Source organism: Thamnophis sirtalis, unplaced genomic scaffold (genome assembly GCF_051295495.1).
Source record: "Thamnophis sirtalis isolate CommonGarterSnake01/CBP01778 unplaced genomic scaffold, rThaSir2_p1.2 scaffold_3, whole genome shotgun sequence".
Lineage (NCBI taxonomy): Eukaryota > Metazoa > Chordata > Lepidosauria > Squamata > Natricidae > Thamnophis > Thamnophis sirtalis.
Genome location: NW_028261383.1, coordinates 90,515,995 through 90,539,722, shown reverse-complemented (window position 1 = coordinate 90,539,722; position 23,728 = coordinate 90,515,995). Strand labels below are relative to the sequence as shown.

Genomic DNA, 23,728 nt, shown 5'->3' with positions numbered 1-23,728 from the left:
AAGAACTATAGTCTGAACAGGTCTCAATTTGGTTTATACTCTTGTACTTGAAGTAGATGAAGCATTACTTAAATGCTAAAGTAGTCTTCACAGTTGGATAAAGAGATAATGATCTGAATGTTTGAGATATTTCTTCTGCCAGGCCTTGGAATAGGATGGTTGCGAAGCCCATTAGCACAAGACTGTATGTTTGTCCTTTTGCTCAAGCTGTATCCTTTTTTTCTGTGCATTATTTCACATTTATTTTTAAGTCACACAGAATCATCAAGGGGTCGGACACAGAGGTGGTATTCAGTAGGTTCTGACCAGTTCTGGAGAACTGGTAGTGGAAATTTTGAGTGGTTTGGAGAACTGGTAAATACCACCTCTTACTGGTCACATCCCCATCTATTCTCTGCCTCCTGAGTCCCAGCTAATCAGGAGGAAATTGGGATTTTGCAGTAACTTTCCCCTGCCACACCCACCAAGCCACACCCACAGAACCAGGAGTAAATATTTTTGAATCCCATCACTGGTCCAACAGCCTCACTATAAAAATAAATAAATACAATAGAGATTTGCAAGACCTGTTAAGTAATCCAATTGGACTCAATCAAATCTCTGGCACTAAAAAATGAAAAGTTACTTACAATGTTCATCAGAGTCAGAAGATACTTCTGAACATGTTCTTTCCCATGGAACTGTACAACTGAGTCATCAACTCCAAGAAGCACTTCAATGCTGTAGTCATCGTCAGCCGCGTGTCTTGGGTATCTCCTCCTCTTCCTGGAGGAACTTATTTCATCTTTCAATAGGTACAGCATGCTGTCTAGATTGCTCAAATCAGCCTCTAGAAGAAATTGAAATTAAAAAAATATGTGTTTGAATTTTAGATGTCATTTTTTATTCTTTCATAGCACAGCCCTTTCCAGATGTTAAGAGACCAAAACATCCAGTCTGCTTGGCTTGTAATATCCTTTGTTCATAGCAGCTGGTAATTCTGAGAGATACAGTCCCTACACATCTGGAAGGGACAATTTGGAGAAGGCTGCTATCGATTGTGTCATGACCAAATAAGTAAGACCCAAGAGGTTTTTACACAAATACTGTATCTATCTTTAGCAAGCCCAGGACATATTAGCAAACTTAGATTGACTCATTTTCCTTTTTTTTTAATTTTTCAAAACACACATATAGTTAACAGCAGCTTTGCCTTTCTTGGTTACCTAACATGTAGATGCTGTAATATGCTTTACGTACAACTACAGCTACAGGGTCATATGATACTGATATTGAAAAAGCTATATATGGTCAAATGCCTTATTGTCAAATGGTCTCTCAGTTCAAGACTTTAACCTTTATAGACAAAACAGTTTTCAGCATGGTTATCTAAAGCACTTTTTTCCATGTAATGTGGAAACTGTTGGGGATATACTACTGAAGCCATTCACATTCAAAATTCCACCTGTTATATGTATGAATCAGTTTTCTTTGAGTTATTTCAAAAGTTCAGTATAGATTCCCTTGGGAGTTGTAATGTTCTATTTTCAGAAAAGTATCAACTTGTATTTTTTCAAATTAGCTTTTAGTGGTGTTTTAATAGTTCATTGCTGTTTCAACTAATATTTAGGGTTTTAACATTTTAATAGTGAATATGATTTCATTATGATTTTGCTTTCTGGAATTATTTGTTTGGTTTATATATATACACAAATAACCATAGAGGTTCATAAAATAAAGATTTTTTTTAATTTAACCAACATGTTTCAATATGCAGGAAGTCATAAGATGTCAGAATAGTACATTAAACATGGATGTAAACATCTAAGATAAAAATTAAACAAACAGCAGAAATGGCCAAATTAAATAAATTTTCTTCTCCAATATCTAAGCTGTATCTATAACAACTGTATAATTTGGAGTTGTACAATTATAGTTATGTTATATTACATTATATATAGTAGATATGGATTGTGAATTGTAATCCAAATATATAATGTTCTTATATTTCACACTAAAAGGAGAATAATTTGGCATGATTTCCTTATGAGAAATATTGCCAAATAACTAGTGGCAGCATGTGTGTGTATGTGTGTATTTTAAAAAGCACATTCTATATTAATATGCATGTACATATTGATAGGCAATTAGAAGATATATGCTATTTGCTATATGAAGCAAAATGGGAAAATATTATTAATTGGTTTAACAACCAAACTGCTATGCTAATAAATGTGATTAACTTTTTAAAGTACCATTACTGCCTTGCTCTACAATCAGATGTGGAAAAATATAGGAAAGCGAGATAAAGAATATGACATGGAACAATAAGAAATTGTAACCAGGATTTTACAGACATTTTGGCTGTGTTGCTTGGATACCTAAGTTTTTATATCTAATGTATTGGAAGGACAAACGGGGGGGGGGCTTTTTAAATTGAAAGATCAATGAAGAATGATTTCTAAAAACAGTATTTTCTAAAAGAAAAAAATTCTAATGACTCATATGCTACAGTGCTTAAGATGTTGGATTATGAGCATTGTTTGTTTGTTTTTAACTGTTTAGCTGTGTCTGACTCTGTGACTTTATAGGGAAGTGCTCTCCACGCTACCCTGTCAAGCACAGCTTCTTTCAATCATTGTATTTTCAATTTGCCATCAGATTTGATGTTATCAAGCCAGCATGTTCTTTCCTTGCCCCTTCTTTTTTGTCCACTAACCATTCTTGGCATCATTGCCTTCTTCAATGAATTCACACGCACAACATGGCCAAAGAAAATCAGTGATAGATTTATGATTTTAGCTTCTGACGATGTGTCTGATTTTATACAATTTAACACCTCCTGTTAGTTACTCTGCTGCAATTTACGGCAGCACCACAGTTCAAAAGCACCAATTCTTCTTCGATCATCCATTCTTAGTATCTAACTCTCACACCCATGCATTAATGAGTGGCATACTAAAGCCACAAAAACTGACCTCGGCCACAAAAACTGACTTTCTCTCATCCCATATATCACATAAGGTTGTAGAAATAAAATGAATGAAGTTTCCATGTCAGCTGACTCCTTGGGAAGAGACAGACTATATCCTTAATGACTAACTCATCCTGAGCATATTAAACATGCAAGAGGATTGTATCATACAAATTTATAACAATATGACTCTTAGACTTACATATTGTCTCCTCCAAGTTCCCTTCTAACCCTTTGATTGTGATGTATGACATTCAGAAGTTACAAAGAAATGGTCTGATTCCTTACAACAAGGGCCAGAACATTTGATTTAATTTGTATTTGCTTTTTTAAAATGACAACTCCAACAATTAATCATTAAAGATTCCTATGACCCATAATTGCCAATTGGACATATCTAAAATAAAATCATGCAGTTAATACTAAAGAAACTCATATTTTTAACAATTTATCATCAACTCAATAATAGTTGCACGATGATTTTCCAGATGTTGTTTGCCAAGAGAAAGGAAGCCAAAATCCAACCACATCTAAAGGTTTACAGTTTTCTGGTTTTAACCTGGGTCATCTTCTTGCTTGTAAATAAATAAATACAATTTATATCAAATAAAATGTAATCTATAAAACCAGACTCAAAAGGAGCAGTTGTTTTTTCCCTAGATTTTCAGCTAACTTAGTACCATCCATAATTCATAGGCAGAATTGAATGTAATGGTTTGTCAACCCATGATCTCCAAGATCAGAAATGAACTCAACCAGTGAAATGGTTGTGATAGGTAAAGGCTTTAGAAGTCCTCAACTATTCTTTATTTCCTCATTGGATAGTCATATTTATAGTCAAAGTTCATCATCTCAAGATTCCCTTTCATGTAACCCAACTGCATATCTGCTTTGACCTGTTGCTAGTATTGCAATGACTGATAGTCACTAACTTCATCTCCTTCTCTGTCTTGTTAATTATAATTGTACTACATTGTTCATCTGTACCTCTTCTTATTATTTCCAAGAGATTCAACTTGTCTTTTATCTTACCCAGTGCATTTCCTTCTAAGATGGTAAGTCTTTTCATATTTTATACATTCTCTTTTCACAGCAACATCGCATTTGGAATCTTACACGGTATATCATGCATCAGAAAATTAGGCAGGCTGAACTGCAAGGGAGGTTCTATGAGGTGAAACCAAATTGAAGTTTCAACTAAATATTTATGCACTGCACACTGACAAATGTTCCTTTATTCCATCCTGGTTCAGAAAACACTTTGATATGAACATGTTCTGAAAACATGTGTTTGGTTATTGTTGAAGTCAAAAGAAGTTTATGCATATACAAGATGTATCTTAAATAAGGACAGAGTAATGGATAAAGGTCCATTGTTCACTTGTGAACTGAATGAAGAATTAAGGTCAGCTGGGGCAAACTTTATTAGGTCCTAAAGAAGGGGATGGAAGGCAAATGAATGGATCTGCAAAGGCCAGAGCAAGCTGCCAAAAGAAATTCCTCTGCCATTCAACCAGAGAATAATTTCCACAGAGGCCATTGAGAGAAAGGTGAAGGCTCAGAGAGAGACGAGTGACATTATATAACAGCAGAAGACAAGCAATCCCTGTCCTATTGAGGGCAACCAACTTCTGACCCAGGTCTCAGAAGAAGCTGAGGCCAGCACAACAAATGTTTCTGGAAAACAGGAAGCAGGAAGAGAGAAAAGAGATTGTATCAGAGAAAAAAAAACCCACAGAGTTAAGCTGTGAACAATAAAGGATTAGATGTTCAGGTACAGAAAAAGGCGATTAAGTACAGGAAGAGATTATAAGGTAAAACAAAATCTAACAGTATCATTGTAAACCACAACCTTTTCAATTTCTCAGAATTTGTTCCTTCCTCTTTTACTTGAAAGTATTTGATGCAAAAAAGAAGTGTTCTGTATATGTTGTACTTAACTACACAATAAATCCACCTTTTGTACTCAAGGCGCTATTTCTTGCCCTGTTGCCAATATCCCTTATTGGGATGACCTATGACCTGCACAATCAAAAATTTGTTTCCAAACTGTGGAAACTCTGAGTCATAAATCACATGAAGTCTAATGGGGCTTTAACCAGTCCAAAGGCTATTACAGTATAATCAAACTTCTGATAACGAGAATCAAAGGCAGTTAAATATTCATGTCTGTCTTTCATGCAAATCAGATAGTAGGTTCCTCTGAGGCCCAATTTGGCAACAATATAGACCTTCTGCAGCCATTCCAAGAGTGTACAAATGAGAGGAAAAGGGTGAGATGGGGTGAATAAAGCTATTCTGTAAGTTCTCACTGATAACCTACAAATGTTCTGCTATGGGACATGCATGTTTTTACAGCTAGTAGTTTTGCCTATCAAACACTAAATTTGGAGACAAAATACGCAGAGAAAATTGTTATATTAAAAAGAATGTACACCTAAAAAGTATAAAACAATCAGGATGATCTATATGTTACTCCAGCTTCTTTGGCTTGACATTAGGCTTAGTGAATCGTGGAAAAGAACTTTGTGCATGTTTTCAGAATCATTGTCAAAATTATATATATGACCACTTAGCTATGCTTCTTCTTGAGCTTGTTTATATTTCTAATTTTCAGAATAGATCTATTCTCTAGCTGCTAGACCTTTCTTGCCACTAATCTTTGTCTTAATTTTCTCAATCATTTATAAAGTTAACCTGTGAAAAGGGATTTTACATGACCAAGTTCAAAGAAGACCTGGGGCAATTCGCTGACCATGTTTAGATGGTACCCAAGTTGTTAGTACACAAATAAATACACTTCCATATCAGAGGTGGGTTCCTACCAGTTCGCACCTATTCGGTAGAACCGGTTCGTCAAATCTACCCAACCGGTTAGAAGAGGTTCCACCAGTGGACATCGAAAGCAGGCAACACCTTCAGAAGAGGTTCCAAAAAAATTTGAAACCCACCACTGTTCCATATGACATCTCTGCCTTATATGTCTAATATTTCAGACTTGTTTAGAGTTTATCATGTTCTATGACATAGCTACCACTAATCTGAAAATCCTTAAAAATTTTTTTAAATCAGAGATGTCAGAAACCACTGCTTCTTCCTCTTGCATCACTTGGATTGTCTGAGGATTATGTCATGTTTTCCACCATTGTTCTGGCAACAATGTTGCCAGCAACTTTGGAGTTCAATATGTTCCATACCATCAAAATATCATTTCATCTCTGCAAAACAAAGAGGTTGAGGTGCATCTTTTCATGTTATTTCTGTATATTATTATGAACCTTGCAAATTTAGAACAAATCAAATTGTAAAGCCATTTGGGTTTGTTTCACCTTTCGTTTCTACGTTAGCACCATCATTCTATTATCAGTTTGTATGCAAGTGTGGGACTGACACCCAGGAAAGTGCAGTGTTGTTGCCTAGTATAGGTTGTGGCTTATTGATAATGCTTTTCAGTGATTTGAGCAAGGAACTATAGATGACAATCAGTAGTATTATGTTGTTTTGCTTTTGTGTCAGCTTTTCATAAGTCTTCTATTTGTTTCTATTTATTTCTCTATTTGACTGAAATCAAAATGCAATGAATAATCAAAGTAGGTTTTCCAAATATGATGTTGTCCAGATAGGTTGGGACTACAACTCCCAGAATTCCTAGATAGCTTCTGGATAAACTGATTAGGAAAAGTGGAAGTCATGCTAGCAGGTAGTAGGCAGACAGAAGCCTATTATAGAGCAGGGATATCAAACTCAAGGCCTGTGGGCCAAATCCGGCCTGTGGGGTGTTTAGATGTGGCCCATGGGACTGCCCTGGAAATAGTGAAGGACCAGTCTGTGGTGCCTCTGCCAGCAAAAACAGAGCTTGAGAGGGCCGCATGCGACCCTCCCAAGTTCCATTTTTGGCCACAACGGTCTATTGCAGACCTCTGCCAGCGAAAATGGAACTCAGGGAGGCTGCGTGTGGCCCAGCTGGGGTTCATTTTCTGTCAAGACAGCCTCCTGTAGCTCTCTGCCAGTGAAAACGAAGCTCAGAAAGGCCGTGCATGGCTCCATTTTCACTGAAAAGGGCTGTAGGAGGCCGTCGTGGCTGAAAACTGAGCCCCGATGAGCGACGTCAAGCTGGCCATGCCCACTCTGGCCATGCTCCCCACAGCCTCCCGAGGTCAACACAACCCTGATGCATCTCTCAATGAAATTGAGTTTGACACCCCTGCTAGAGAAAGGAAAGCTGCTTAACAGTGGAAAGCTATTGTCTCCCCCTGTCAATTTTATAACATTCTTAATGTCTTATCTTATTACCTGACTAGGATTTGGGAAAAGGTACTTTCTTATGCCAGCTTCATAAGGTGAATGTGTTCAGGGCTATTTTCATTAACCTCTGCCATCTATTCACCAAGCAAAGATGATTAAATTACAGAAAATTAGCCCATTTAATGACAATGAAAGGCAACCTTTTGGCATTGTGAGTGACACCTCTATCATCTCATTTTCAATTTGAGAAGGATGAAATGTGAAAGCTCAGTATAATATTTTGATGATAACAGAAAAATATGATATGTAATCCTTGCATTTTTAAGTAAACCATCTCTTTCCCAGAAAAACAAATTTATATTTCATTATTGTAAAATAAGCATGCAAGCAGCACAAGTCCTTGAAAACAATTTAGTAACAAAAACAACATATAGAAAATAACCAATTGCACTTTTATAGAAATTCTAAAATTTTGCAAGATTTTAAGAATAAATAAGCTTCACTAAACTATGGAATTTGCTGTATTTCCAGGAAAGCAATCAGTTTTTCTACAATCACATTTACTTTTGAATTTTTAAAAAAGGTTGGGGAGAGGGAATCACCTTCTTAAACTAATAACTTGCTAAGGGAGAAAATGGAATCGCAGAATGTCTTTTGATTGCTAATGCTGTAAACAAAAGCAGTGACGCTGCTTTTGGACGCCGGTGCTGTGTCCGCCATAGAGGTGAGGTTTATGGCTGGTGAGGCAAGCGGGCAAAAGCTGCCCTGCTGCCGCGGCGCTATGTCTGCCATAGAGGTGGAACGCCTCTATGGTGGACACAGTGCTGGGGTGTCCAAAAGCCCTGCCGCTGTGTCCGACATAGAGGTGTACTGCTTCTATGACGGACACAGTGCCGGGGCATCCAAAAGCCCTGCCACTGTGTCTGACATAGAGGTGTCCTGCTTCTATGGTGGACACAGTGCTGGGGCATCCAAAAGCCCTGGCGCTATGTCTCAAAGCCCTGGCGCTATGTCCAAAACCCCTGCCGCTATGTCCGACATAAAAAAAGTGCCAGCCCACGTGCCAGCAGAGGCGGGTAAAACACACACACACACATACACACACAAAAATTACTTACAATAATACAATTACTTAAAAATTACATTGATTTTGAATTCGTCCCCCTCCCTCCGACCCACATACCTTTTCCAGCTGTTTCACAGAGGATTTCAACTCTGCTCTTGTCTGCCATGATGAAAATGTAAAAATATAAAAGGAAAAAGGCAAGAGCTGCTGAGGTCAGGCTGGGCTAGCTGCTACCAGAGTCCCCAATGGATGACTCTGCTTAACTATTTAAAAAAGTCTCTTAAAAAATGCCCTCTACAGGAGGAGGCGAAAGAACCAAGTGCCCCATCTACATAAGGAATTTTTCGGCTTTTAACCCTTGCTTAACTCTGCTCAAGTGATCATAACGATAGACTAAATGAGGCACGTGGTTCTCCTGCCTCCTCCTGTAGAGGGCACTTTTTTAGAGGCTTTTTTAAACAGTTAAGCACTAAGCAGAGTCATCCACTGTGACTCTGGTAGCAACTACCTCAGCCTTTTTCCTTTTACATTTTTTTTCTTTTCATGATGACAATGGTGAGGCTCTGCCTCCCCTGACTGCACGTCACTGAGGAGATTTTTTCCTAATGTAGTATGTATGTATGTATGTATGTATGTATGTATGTATGTATGTATTAATTAATTATTACACTGCCTGACGCCAGTGACTCTGGGCAGTTCACAAACTTAGAAACAATAAAACAATCCAATAGTAATAAAAACAAGAAGCAAAAATAATGCAAAATAGTCAACAATCAGAAAGCAGACCCACACTGCCCAGAATGTATTTTTAATACAGGAAGATTAATTTGTTAAATGTACTTTGAAAGGTGAGAATGTGAGAAATAACAAGGATTAAACAATGGGAAGTAAAGTCCAATTTTGTGCCATGATTATAGTTTTGCTTCCTAGTATATCTCTGAGAAATTTAGGAAGATGCAGAATGGAAGTATTGTGTATATATGATAAAGTGAGGAGGCTTGAGGTACAGGATGTTCTGCATAAATATGGAGTTTGGTCACTGAATGCAGTAAGGATCATATCTATGATGAAAATAAATGATTTGGGAGAATAATGAAATGTGAATGGTTCAGTGTTGAGCAAGAAGGAAGGAGAGGCTGCATTGGGTTAGAATGGGGAACTTAAGAATGGTGTTTAGTGAAACAATAACATAGAGAGAGAAGAGGGGTTAATTCAGTCTCAAAATTATTAAGCAGCATGAAAGAAAAATGTTGAAACTGGTTATATCAGTAAAAATGAATAAGGATTCATTTGAATGAATTACAGAACAAATAAATGAAGAAAGACTGAACGATTAAGAGGAGAGGAAAGACTGAGAAATTCCTAGGTTGAGGCTGATGAAATCAAGAAGTTTAAAGAACAAAGACAATCTATGAAGTAACGTAATTATAATAATTGGTGCTGGTATAAATCATCACTAGGTGTTTTCTTTGTCTTATTGCATGCTTTCGACTTCCTTAGTTTATGATTCCTCACTCCTTTTCTGCCATCTGCACAATATTGTTTCTGCAAAAGGGAACAGGGTAATGGGTTGGGTACACCTATAGATGATTATAGTGGAGGAACCAAACAGGCATGAGTGAACTGCATGAACAAGCCCACAATTAATTCTTCCCAAGCCAAGATCTTCCACAATGTCATTGAACATTCCACTCAGATGTGTCTTACGTCTAACTTCACAGTCAATTTTAATGCTATGAAAACAATATCTTACTTGCTAATGTGTCAAATTAACTACAACATGAAATTCTCAGGTCTTCTTTAAAATTGCACTTACTGTACAAAGACTTATTTCTTTTAGAAAGAAAGGGGGATGCATACGGTACCCTGATTTTAATTATGTCTGAACAAGGCTGGAATCCTCATAATTCTTTTTGGTATTTTGCCTGCAGAGTTTTGCCAAATGTAAGGAAGAGATGGGTTAGAGTTACACTTATGGGTATAACTCAGGTGTGTTTAACCTGCAGACCAGGGGCCACATGTGCCCCTGAACCGCTAGTAATGTGGCTCCATAGAAAAATAAAAATATTTTAAAAAATAAAGTAAGTTTGTTATTTATGTACATTTGACTATATTATATATCTTATATTTGGCCCAAGACAATTCCTCTTCATTCAGTACAGATCAGCCAAGCCAAAAGGTTGGACAATCATGGTATAACTAATTAAAATTGCAGTATATTTGTATTAATCCTTTATTGAAGCCTCCATGCCTGATTCAACATTTAATAGAATACATGAATTTAATGTTGGAGTATAAAACCAGCACCACAGCTATGCTCAACTTGTCAAACTGCTTTCTTCTACACCATTGAGAATAGGTCAATGATTTCAACTACAGAAATATATATATATTGTATTTGTGCTGATAAATAAATAAAGGGAGACTAGTATAGATCTATTTCAAGCTATTTAGCTCTCATCAGCTAGCCATACTCTTACTGGGAATCGAACCTGTGCTGTATTGCATCTTCGATTCCCAGTAAGGGTATGGCTAGCTGATGAGAGCTAAATAGCTTGAAATAGATCTATACTAGTCTCCCTTTATTTATTTATCAGCACAAATACAACAAATGTAACAAAAAGGCAACAGTAAAAATATTGGGTTTCTGTCTGGATGGTCTCTTGTGACGAGCCGAAGGACAGAGAATGGAAGTAGTGAACTTCCTCCCATATTTGGGCATACCGGGGGTTGTAAATATATATATATATAAACACCCCCCCCATATATATATATATATATACATATATACATACATACATACATACATACATACATACATACATACATACACATACACACACACACACATACACACACACACACACACACACACACACATATATATATATCACAAAATGTCAGAATTCATCAGCCTTGGCATGAGAGGTTTAATTTTTCAAGCTCTTTATTAGTAAGTAGTCTTTAAAGTATTATTAAAAAAAAAAGATTTAAGGAGCAAGAGAGCAAAACTTCACAAAGAGGATCTGGCTTTCAGCAAGACTTTTTCATTTCAAATACATTCTCTCTCTGCTTGTTCATATTATTTCTATATTGGCTCCTTCCAGATTAAGCCTTCCTGTCTATAACAATGTAGCTTTTATGAGTTAGTGGAAATTAATTGATGCACAGAAAAAACCCTGCTAAGACTTGAATTTAAAATCTTATTCTAGTTAAGATCCATGGCTTGATGCCAGATACTGAATCAGAAGGATAACAAGTTGAGAAGCCTGTCAACCACTTGAAAATGAGCAGGAATGAGAAAACAGTTGGAACTGGGTCACTGAAATTTGGAAGAAGGGGGGGGGGGGAATATGACTTTGAAACTTCCTCAGCACCAGAGAACACATTGATCTGCAATTTGCTTTCTAATCCCAAACCATTATAAAACATAATAGTCCTGCTTGGCTTTGCCAAATACAAAAAGCTAGAAATCTGGAGCCTGCCAGCCAAACCAGCAATCTTGTCAGTTCTTTGTTAGATTCTCCAGTCAGGAAGTCACAATGTATTTTTAATATGGCAGAATCAGACCTTCTGAGGCCTTGCAAACAGGGGAAAGAATTCCTAAACACACCTACTCACTGAAACGTCCAGTTCTAGAGCAAAGCCTGTTTATTTAAAGAAAAAGGAGGAAGAAAAAGCTTTAGCCTTGCTAAAAGGAATGGACAGATCAGTCCTATAGTTATTACCAGAAAAGAAAAATTAGATGCAAAACTTCCAATTTAGCTCTATACTTGAAGGATTGATCCATTTATTGATCCTGCCTTTTCAGATATAAAAAATCTATATATAAATCTTTCCAATGTGGCACTTCACCGAAAGTTTTGCATTTTTTTTTTTATAAAACTAGCATTCATTTTATAACAACAGCATTATAACTGAGCATGGATCTCTATTTGGCATACAAGGCCTGGTACTGGATTCTTGTTCGTCTTTTTCATATAGGTCAGCTTTTGCAAAGATTGGTGCTTTGCAGATATGTTGGATTCCAGCTCTCAGAATTCCCATTCCTTCCGAGGCTGCCTGGGTCACTGCATTCTGGACCACTTGAAGATTTCAGATGGAATCCTTAAAGACAACTCCATGTAGAGTGAAGTGTAGCATTCTGACTGTGATGTGGCTAGGGCATGAGTCTTGAAGTGCCTCCTGGCCTGGGAAAGGGCACAACGGGCATGCAAGATGAAACTTTGCAAAGGCTTTCCTGGCCATTCATCAAGAAGAAACTATGAGCCAAGGAGGACTCCTAGGCTGCACCAGTCTGCCAGTTTCAAATACATATATTATACAATCTAAGAGTAACCATGTCAAAAAACAGATTACTGAATCTATCACATTGCCTGCTCTTATAATCAGCAAGCTGTTGTGAGCTGTTCTAGCCCACTTTCCTATAGGACAGTGGTTCTCAAACAATGTCTCAGGATCCCTTTCCCTTCCTGAAAGAGTATTGCAGGCTAACTCTGCTCACAATCTGGAGTTCAATCCTAATGGGGCTCAAGGTTGGTGAAATGAGGATTCATATTGTTGGGGGCAATATGCTGACATCGTAAACAGCCCAGAGAGTAAGTGGGGGTGGTATATAAATCTAAGTGTTATTGCTATAGCTATTCTTCAAAATGACTGCCCCCCCCCCGAAGAATTTTGATTTCTGCAGGATGTGTCCCACAGAAATCAAAATTCTCTGAGGTCCTCAATCATTTTGAGGAATTATTTACTCTGTTAAAAATTAGAAACCCAAGAAATGTCAACATTTATTCATTTAATTTTGCAGATCCTTTGAAAAGATCTTGCCCTTCCCCAGGGGTATTAAGGGTGAAGGAAAATCTGGTATTCTTCCAATCAGAAAATAAAGCTTGGGAGATTGTCAGGGAAAAAAGAAGCAGATTCTTGAGAAGGTCAGGATCCAGAATGCATCAGTGCTTGATTTGTGGCCAAGATTGTCAAAGGTTCTCCTCTTGTGTGATACAGCCCATAATTGCTCCTGTTTCTTTAGACACGTTCATTTTCTGAATAATGTTACAAATTATTGAGAATGGTATAAGTATTAATCATCCTTTTCCTTCCCATATCTGCACAGTGGTTAATCCTTTGCCTCAGCAGTATTGTCCAAAGCTTCCATATATTTTGTTCCATATTTTATATATATTTGAATAGATTTTCTCTAAGAATCTATTTCACGTCCGTCTCCTGAAATTATCTTTGCTGAAAAATTCTTGGCCTATAAATTATTTCATGAAAAATCCTATAGCAATGAGTATTTCATTATATTAATTGTCCCATTTTTTAACACGAAACAGGGCATTTTGGCTATCTTATGTAAAATTTTAATGAAGTGTGAAGTACTTAGCCATTTTTATATTCCCTCCTAACTTTTTTTTTTTAATACTGCTGGGAGCTTCTAGCAGCAAACAAGTTCTTTTAGCTAACATTCAACTTTCTTTCTCAATTCATTTCTCTGACCTTTTATTTTGACATTTTCACCTCATATATTAATTTCTTCCTGTACAGAATACTGAGCCATTGTAATTACTTGCACTTAAGCTATTTTTTTTTTTTGGAAATTTCTTTATTTCATTTTAAAAAGCCCACACATATCAAACAGGAATACATTTCATAGTGATCATTCATCCTTCAGAGATATACTTTGCCAGAAGGCAAAAGAATCAGTAATCAAATTGCTCCAAATGATACCTCTCAATTATAGTGAAAAACTATATCACAGTTGCTATTATAAGATAAATATAACTAAGCCATGATGTATTTCTTTCACTGAGCCCTCTTATGCATTGCAGGCAGGACAATGTTAGCCTTTTAGAATAACAGAATAACCGAGTTGGAAAAGACCTTAGATGTTATCTAGTTCAATCCCATACTCAAGCAGGATGACTTATACCATGGTCCCCAACCCACCAGTCCACAGCCCAGTACTGGTCCGCATCCCATGGGAACCAGATTGTGCATGGGAAGGCAGATGACATGCAAGTGCGCAAAGCTCCATTTGCACTAATGGCAGGCGCATACATGAAACCAAACCCTCCCCCACCGCCACCGCTGCTGGTCCACAAAACCGGGTAAGGGTGGGGACCGCTGCCCTATACCATTCTGTACAAATAGCTATCCAATCACCTCCTGTGATGGAGCAGCACCCACAACTCCTGAAGGCAAATGTTCATAAACTTTCAGATATGGCTAGGGCAATTTAGCACCAATCTCCATAGTTTTAGAAGACCTGAGAAAACTACTGCCAAGGAATTATTTGAAAAGAAAAATGTCCTGCAATCTAAATAAGGACTCTGTGCAGTGCACTGAGAATAACTGGCAAGGTGATAAATAAAAAACTGATGCCCACTATGTATTGAACAGTTTTCTATAAAAGTCATAATTGGGTGAAGACCTATGTGTACATCTCTACAAATAATGTTTAGAATGCTGGAAGCAGAAGGAAGGAGTTGGCAGTCAAGGAATAATATCTGGAGAAAAGGAACACAGCATGTTGAACTCCTGCTTCCTCTGAGCCATCAATCCCAGCTAGGTTATCCATCCACTGAAAAATTAAAGCCAGAAGTGCTTCTAGAATGAAAAAATGAGGTCAATGGGAAACATGGAGAAAATATAATTGGGAAATCAAATACAGGCTAAAGAATCCTGTCATGTAAAGAAAGCAAGCTGCACATTTTTGTTAATGTGCTTTTGTCATTTATGATGTATTTAATGTCAGATATGGTGTACTTACATATGGTGTAATTATTTACTTAATTGTTGGCAGCACTTTTTAATTTTGTAGTAACACTTTTGGCAGCAATAAACTCAAAAAATAAAAGTCACATTTAAGTCACTTTAAATGTACACTAATCAGCATACATTAAAATGGGATTTCATTGCATGCATCTCTCAACCATAACCATCTCCAATATGCACTACATAAACTTGACAAAAAATTATCCATACACCTACATACACACATATAATATGACCCAGAGAAACAACACAATCTAGTTCAGACGTATACATGTATGCTACATAGTGAGAAAAACAAATCTTGTGAGTTTACCAGATGGATGGCATAGGGAGTAAAGCTATTACAGAATCTGATAGTCCTGCTAGAAATATTTCAAAACCTCCTCTCAGACAGGAGCAACAGATCAAACCATTGTTCTACTAGATTAATTTTGGTCATTTTTCTAAAGTTTTCTTGTACATGTATCAAAAGTTAAATCTCAGCTATTAATGTGTAGCCCCATTAGCAGAAAATTAAATTTACAAATAATTAAAAGAGACCAGTTTTAAATTAGTGAAAAATCATATACCGGTACTTTCAATAGAAAAAACATAATTCCAATAATGGTTCAATTTTTGCATCTAATTCATGAACTTAGAGTAAGACTTTCAGAAGTTCATTCTGTCAATGTTAGAACATCTGACATTATGGCAAATGCTATTGTAAGTTAAAGATTGAAGATAAAAAAAATAATGGTGATTACATGAACACATATTTTAAGTGGATCACAGCATCATAGTAAAAATAATGTTCTTGCTATGTAGACCAAAAGCTATAGAGCAGAAATAGAACTGGTTGAAATGCACAACTAATGCATAATAGTATACAAATAAGCTTTGATAGTATACCAATTAAAAAAGAAGCTTGAAGATTAACTAAACTTTTTGTAAATAAATTGATTTTGAATAAAAAAAGATACTTCAGCATTGCAGATTTTAGAAATGTTTGAAATGAGCTGAAGAGCTATATTATTAACTTCCTGTGGAGGTACTGAATTTGTTTTGTAAAGTCATGCCAAAAAATGTCCTATTTTGAAGCTTTTAGTGAATTGCAGTTGGAGTTAACTGCAGTTAGTGAACTTTGCTTTTGGAAACACAGGTTCAAACAGGAAATTATTTACATTTATCCTTACAAATCAAGAGAGGAATAAAAAAAACAAAGAATGAGAGTCAAATACAAAGGTTGCTGCCGGTTCGGCGTAGATTGGGTGAACCGGTAGTAGCAGCGGAGGGAGGCTCCGCCCACCCTCCCTGATACTTCTGTGCATGCCCAGAGGGGTCGCACGTGCACGGGAGCGCACCTGAACTGGTAGTAAAGAAATTATCAACCCACCTCTGGTCAAATAGCATATAAGATTTAATGTTGAATTTTTAAAAATTGGAAGAATATTTTTATGGATAAATATATAATCCGTACTGTACTATAATAGAAGTGAGAAGGCCTGCAATAAAAAAATAAGACTATCTGACATTTAGTAGAATTTATTTTGAGTTTAGCAGGTAATTCAACATCTTTAGTAAATATATTTTTACAATTAAAAATAGTATGCTCTATAGAAAAAAATAGTTGAAGGCATCAACAATTTCAAATTTATGAACCATAAATTTTAATATTGAAGAAGATTTCAAGTAATGAACAAAATAAAAAGAAGCATTTTTCAGAAAAATACCAGTGGCATAATATTAGACAAATAAGCTGCTTAAAGTATGTGGATAATACCAATAAATATTATTTTGCAGATGCTATTTAAATGTTGATTTAATTAATATAAAGATAGTTTCATATAATTGAAATATTTTTAAGAAGAAAGAAAACTATTCAGTTTCCAATGTTTTATAGGTTTATCAATATAAAACCACTTGTCTATCAATAAATAGTTCAACATATGTGAAATTTTATTTATTTTTAGTACCACTTTCTTTCTTAAAAGTATTCTGGTTTCAATGATAAATAATATGGCTATGTTAATAATAGAGATTTAATATTCTGAACAACTCAATAATGTTGCCCAATAAATCTGACTATGTTTTTCTAAGTGTTTCTTGGCCTAGGACTGCACCATAGATCATAGCAAATATGTTTATACTGTTATTTTTATTGCATACAATATTTGACAATGCCACATGATTTAACCCAGGGATAGACAATTTGGTCATCTCCAGATGTTTTGATTCAACTTCCAGATAATTGGCCTTGCAGGCTGAGACATGGTACCTAAAGCCCCAAACATCTGGAATCTACTAGTTGTCTTCTCTTTTCTACTCTTTATTATGAGCTTGAAAGGAACTATTGATGCATAAGTTCCCATAATTCTTTGTCTACTTCATATATCTACATTTCCAAGGATATTTACTATTTTCACTAATATGTTACAGAAAACTGTCACAGGGAGATTTTAATATACTGTGAAAAATGATGTTTTCAAATAGTAAATGCAAGAAGCACAGGTGTCCTGTCATTATTGTTCTAGCTATCACTTCCCCCCTTTCAAAGTTCTTGGGAATTCTACGTGCCTATAAAAACCATTATAAAAAATTAATCCAACTAAGACCTGTGAGTTGTGAATACCTCGTCATCATTTTGAAGCAGAACAGAACTAGAAACAAAACTTGACAAAGTCATTTTCAAAGAAAAAAAGTCAAATCACTCTATTTTAGCATACATTATTTCAATTCAATACCTTTCTGTTTTGCTGTTGTCTGAGTACATTATTATATAAATATAATTACTTCATTTCCTACTTATCAATATCTTAAGTAATTATATTTAAACATTAATGTACTGATGTGCTTGGATTTGTGGATGAGTGTGGGTTTGGGTGGGTGTTTTAATTGGGGCAAAACTGAGAGAGTTGACGAAGCTGAAGTTCAAAAATAGTTCATTTTCTCATACTCATTAAGGAAATTAGGGTTGCCTGCTGAAAAGTCATGCATCTCTGCTTAGACTGATACAGATGAACTAACACAATTCTGAAACCAACCAGGTTATAAACACAATGTAAAGTAGCTCAAACAAATCCAGGCTATATGTACTGTATCCAGTTATATCTGTAGCACATTATAGTGCAGTAGTACATTAGCAAAGCAATAAGTATTGATGAGATATTCTACAAAACCATTAACTCAAGTATAGAAAAGTTAATTTTTATTGTCTTATTTCATTTCATTTCATTTCCTTTATTTGTATGCCGCCCTTTTCCCTGGGGGGACTCAGGGCGGCTCACAATTCAAAAAGGGAGGGGGGAAAGACAAACAGTATTCCAATATGGAAACAATACAACATATTAAAAGAGAGCACAACAGTCACACAATTCAGGTGGGGTTGGAATCTTAACCCCAGGCCAGCCGGGACAGCCAGATCTTCAAAGCGGCGCGGAAGGATTGGAGGGTGGTGAGGGTCCGAATCTCCACGGGGAGTTTGTTCCAGAGGGTCGGAGCAGCCACCGAGAAGGCTCTCCTCCGGGTAGTTGCCAGTTTGCACTGGCTAGTAGATGGAATTCGGAGGAGGCCTAATCGATGCGATCGTATCGGTCTAGTGGAGGTAATTGGCAGTAGGCGGTCTCTCAAATACCCAGGCCCACTACCATGAAGGGCTTTATAGGTGATAAGTAGCACCTTGAAGCGCACCCGGAGATCGACAGGCAGCCAGTGCAGCTCGCGGAGGATAGGTGTAACGTGGGTGAAGCGAGGTGCACCCACAATCGCTCGCGCGGCCGCATTCTGGACTAGCTGAAGTCGCCGAATGCTCTTCAAGGGCAGCCCCATGTAGAGCACATTGCAGTATTCCAGCCTAGAGGTCACAAGGGCACGAGTGACTGTTGTGAGGGCCTCCCGGTTCAGGTAGGGACGCAACTGGTGTACCAGGCGAACCTGGGCAAATGCCCCCCTGGTCACAGTTGACAAATGATGTTCGAAGGTCAGCTGTGGGTCCAGGAGGACTCCCAAGTTGCAAACCCTGTCTGAGGGGCGTATAATTTGACCCCCCAGCCTGAGAGATGGAACACTTGGCCAATTTGTGGGAGGGAAACACAGCAGCCACTCGGTCTTTTCTGGATTGAGCACAAGCTTGTTGACCCCCATCCAGTCTTTAACAGCCTCCAGACCCTGGCTCATCACATCCATCGCTTCGTTGAGTTGGCACGGGGCGGACAGATACAACTGGGTATCGTCCGCATATTGGTGGTATTTTATCCCATGCCGTCAAATGATCTCACCCAGCGGTTTCATGTAGATGTTGAAAAGTAAGGGGGACAGGACCGAACCCGGCGGCACCCCACACGTTAGGGGCCTAGGGGTCGATCTCTGCTCCCCAACTAACACCGACTGCGACCTGTCCGAGAGGTAGGAGGAGAACCACTGTAGAACAGCGCCTCCCACCCCCACCTCCCGCAGTCGTCGCAGAAGGATACCATGGTCGATGGTATCGAAAGCCGCTGAGAGGTCAAGGAGCACCAGGATGGAGGCGTGGCCTCCATCCCTGGCTCTCCAAAGATCATCGGTCAACGCGACCAAAGCGGTTTCTGTGCTGCAGCCAGGTCTGAAGCCTGACTGGAAAGGATCGAGATAACTGGCTTCCTCCAAGGACCGCTGGAGCTGAAAGGCCACCACCTTCTCAACAACCTTCCCCACAAAGGGGAGGTTGGAGACCGGACGATAGTTATTTAAAACAGCTGGATCCAAGGATGGTTTCTTCAGGAGGGGTCTCACCACCGCCGCCTTTAAAGCGGGGGGAAAGATCCCCTCCCGAAGAGAGGCGGTAACAACCGCCTGGATCCAGCCTCGTGTCACCTTTCTGCTGTTGACAACCAGCCAACAACCCGCCCGGAACCGAGCAACCTTGTCTGCGAGGAACTGGATGTAATCCTCAGTCCTACCCTGCAGCGGATCGCCCGTATCCCTCCTATTTAGGAGGGAACGGGTTATCCTAAACAGGGCGGCTGGGCGCGACTCAGCAGACGCAACCAGAGAGGCAATGTATGTTCTCTTAGCCGTCCTAATTGCCCGAATGTACTCTCTGGTGCAGGTTGTTAAACGTGCTCGGTTCGGTTCGGATTTACTGGTCCTCCATAAGTGCTCTAGGCATCTCCTTTGGCACTTCCTCTCCCGGAGTTCCTCAGTAAACCAAGGAGCCCTCCGGGATCCACTGCCTCGGAGCGGCCGTAGAGGCACAATCCGGTTAAGAGACTTCGTCACTGCCAAGTGCCAGGCAGCAACCAGAGTCTCTGCCGGACTGCGGGCGAGAGTATCAGGAATAACCCCAAGTTCCGTCTGGAACCCCAAAGGGTCCATAAGTCGCCTGGGGCGGAACCACCTGGTCGGCTTCTCCTCCCTACAGTGGGGGTTTGGTCTCCGAAAGTCAAGCCTCAATAGGTAGTGGTCTGACCATGACAGGGGCAAGATCTCACTACCCCACTACACTTATTGGCATGAGTGTTTCAAATTGCCTTAATATTCACCAATGTTGCTAATGTTGTATAAGGATTTCATTTTAAACTGCTAGTTTTAAATTGCTAGATGCTTTAGGATCCATATAAAAATCATTACATTGAAACTTTAACATTATCAAATCACCACATTTTTTTAACCTGATTATTTGCCTATATTTTTCAGACATTTGCCAAATAACATTGGAATCTAATCTGATTCACCTACAACTAGATACTGGCTGTTATAAGCCAGTTATTGTATAACTTCATTGTCTACATATACTGTATACATATGGTATATTATGTATTTTTATAAGTTTCAAAGGCTACCTCAATCTTTTCAAATCAGAGAATGCTGGGTATCAAATGCATCTGTAGAATGATATAATACAAAGCAGCTTTGGATATGGAATCCAAAGTTGTGATTGGTTCAGTGGTGGGATTCAGCCAGGTCGCACCTATTCGGGAAAACCGGTTGGTAACTTTCTAAGTAGTTCAGAGAACCAGTTGTTGGAAGAAATCTCCTTTCCCCCCCCCCCCCACTTTACAGGGCTAATCCTGTAAGGAAAGCAGGAAGGAAACATTCTGGTGTTGTTCCTAGCCTAATCTTTATTGCCCTGCTTACAGAAACCACCTCTCCGGTTAACCCTTATTACATTGTAACAGCTAAGGCAAAGCGCCCATCGACCTGAGTGATCTTGAGTTGGCCACGCCCACCCAGTCACATGACCACTGAGCCCCACCTACCCAGATGGTCATTAGGACAGAGAACCGGTTGTTAAATTATTTGAATCCCACCACTGGATTGGTTGATTTAATTCCCAGCTAGAGAATTCCCTTCCCAGTCTCCAGGTGGGATAAGTTTCTTCTTATTTAAGAATTAGATCACATTTTTAAATCTTACTTGATGATCGTTTCCTTGGCATCATTTTATAAAATCACTCTCTTGAGTGAGTGCTTTGAAATCATCCTAGTCCACATGTACCGGTAGTTTTTAACTTGATTGCTTCTAAATAACTTATCCTAGTACAAAAATATTCCTGGAGCCTGAAATGGGCTGGGGATATGAGAAAATGCCCCAGAACCAGTGGTGGGTTGCGGATTCCATTCCAACCGTACCAGTTGAAATGGGCTTGCTGGCATCCATGTGGATGCGTGCAGCGTGCACATGAGTCTTGGTGCTTCTGCGAGCCTCCGCGATGCTCCAGCTGCTCAGAGGAGCATCATACATATGTTGTATGTGCTGTGCACAGAAGTGCTGAAGATGTAAAAGAATGGTAAGAAACAAGGGCGGGCAGGTGGGCCCTATGGAGCACCATACCGGAACAATATCTGGTGCTCCGGGCTGGCTGCAGTATGCCCATACCCGGGCGTACTGTCTGCAACCCACCACTGCCCAGAACCTACATCTTTCCCCACCCCACTCTCTTTAGTTCAGATCCAGACTTTCACTAAATTAATTGCTGAGGCCTGGATGAAAAACAGAAGGAAGAAGATACTTCCTGAATGCAGCCAGCAATGCCTGTGATCCATCTCTCAAAGACCTGAGAATTCCTGCTGGCCAAACATTATGACATCTTTCTAAACCATCAATAGGTGGAACTTGTCTTTCCATTACTCTGAAACTACGAACTTTATATTTGAAACTATGGCAACAAGATGATTCCAATTAAATTCATTTGGGCTTCACACCTCACAGTTTTAGCTGCCTCTAACAGCAAACAGTTATTCTTTCAATGGTTCTGCATTTTCATGAACTGTTTCAAACACATGTTCAAAATCAATCCATGTCAAAGTACAGTAATCTCTTCCAGTCACAGGAAAAGGGGAGGAAAAGCAAGTTAAAAAGAAATAGAGCAGGCTTGGGATAGATATTAAGATAAATTTAGAAAATGTATTATCACATACTTGATTATACAAAGAAGAAGAATGTAAGAATATTATTCTTGATAATATTCAAGATTAGATAAAGAAGATAATAACTTATTAACATTTCTGAAGTCTAAACTTTTCGTTCCTTGAGAAAAAAACTGGCAATGTAGAAACTATTTCCTTTCTACAAGGGTCATCAGCTAGATAGATTTTCATTGTTCTTCTAATTGAATTTCTGAATGTTGTATTCTCACCAAAGTAATTATTCCAGATGTCAACAAGGCAAGAGTCCATGAGCATCATGATACTTATAACCTCACCAATATCCCCAGGCAGTTCTAAAATTGTCCAAATTTTGTGAACTGGTTAAATCTCCCCCCAAAATAGTGTTTTCACATAAGAGGATATGTATATGTATATGATGTATATGTATATGTATATGATGTATATGTATATGTATATGTATATGTATATGTATATGTATATGTATATGTATATGTATATGTATATGTATATGTGCTGGTCTTGTTGTATTTGGGTCTTTTCCCATGTAAGATTGAGATTGTCTTGGCAACATTTTGGTGAGATCTCACTCGCCATCTTCAGGCTGGGTTTTGGGCTTAAAGTGTGATCGGAGCTGCCATCTTTCTATAAATTTTGGTGGGGGTGTGTGGAGTGCTGGCTTTGTTTCAGTAAGTGGAATGATTGGTCGTGTAGTTGTATCATGATTGGTAGATTGGTGCTGATTGGTGCTGGCTGTGTGTCCATTGTTGTTTCATGTTGTAATGGCCTGGGTGGTGATTGGAGCTCGTTTTTTTACTAGGGCTGGTTTCCAGATGTCTGGTAGGCGGGAGTCTACGAAATGTCATGCAAAATCTTCCCTGAAACATACATAGGACAAACGAACAGGAGGATAAATGCATGCATCGCAGAACACAAGAACGCAGTTAGAAAAAAAGAAAAAACTTCCTCTCTTTTCCAGCACCTTAAAGCTACAGGACATGAAATTAATTTTGAAGGAACCAGGTTAATCTCCAAAACTGAACACTTCAAGGGAATAATTATGGAAGCTATCAAAATAGAAAAACATCCCCCACAACATGAATAAACGTGACGACACCTCCCACCTACCAGACATCTGGAAACGAGCCGTAGTCAACAAATGAGCCCCATCCACCACCCAGGCCGTTACAGCATGAAACAACAGCAGACACCCAGCCAGCCCCAATCTACCAATCATGATACAACCACACAACAATCATACCACTTAAAGAAACAAAGCCAGCCCTCCCCCACCCCAAGATTTATAAAAAGACGGCAGCTCCGACCACACTTTAAGCTCAAAACCCAGCC

The 23,728-nt window shown here is 38.4% G+C and overlaps 1 protein-coding gene across 2 annotated transcripts in view; it reads right to left on the bottom strand.

The window, feature by feature from the left end:
• Nucleotides 1–23,728, bottom strand: part of ADAMTS2 (ADAM metallopeptidase with thrombospondin type 1 motif 2) — a 262,418-nt gene that overhangs the window by 91,397 nt on the left and 147,293 nt on the right. For both annotated transcript variants that reach the window (XM_087709481.1, XM_087709482.1), the window contains exon 4: nucleotides 630–829. In XM_087709481.1, the coding sequence (XP_087565607.1) occupies nucleotides 630–829 (200 nt within the window). The remainder of the gene's footprint in view (nucleotides 1–629; nucleotides 830–23,728) is intronic.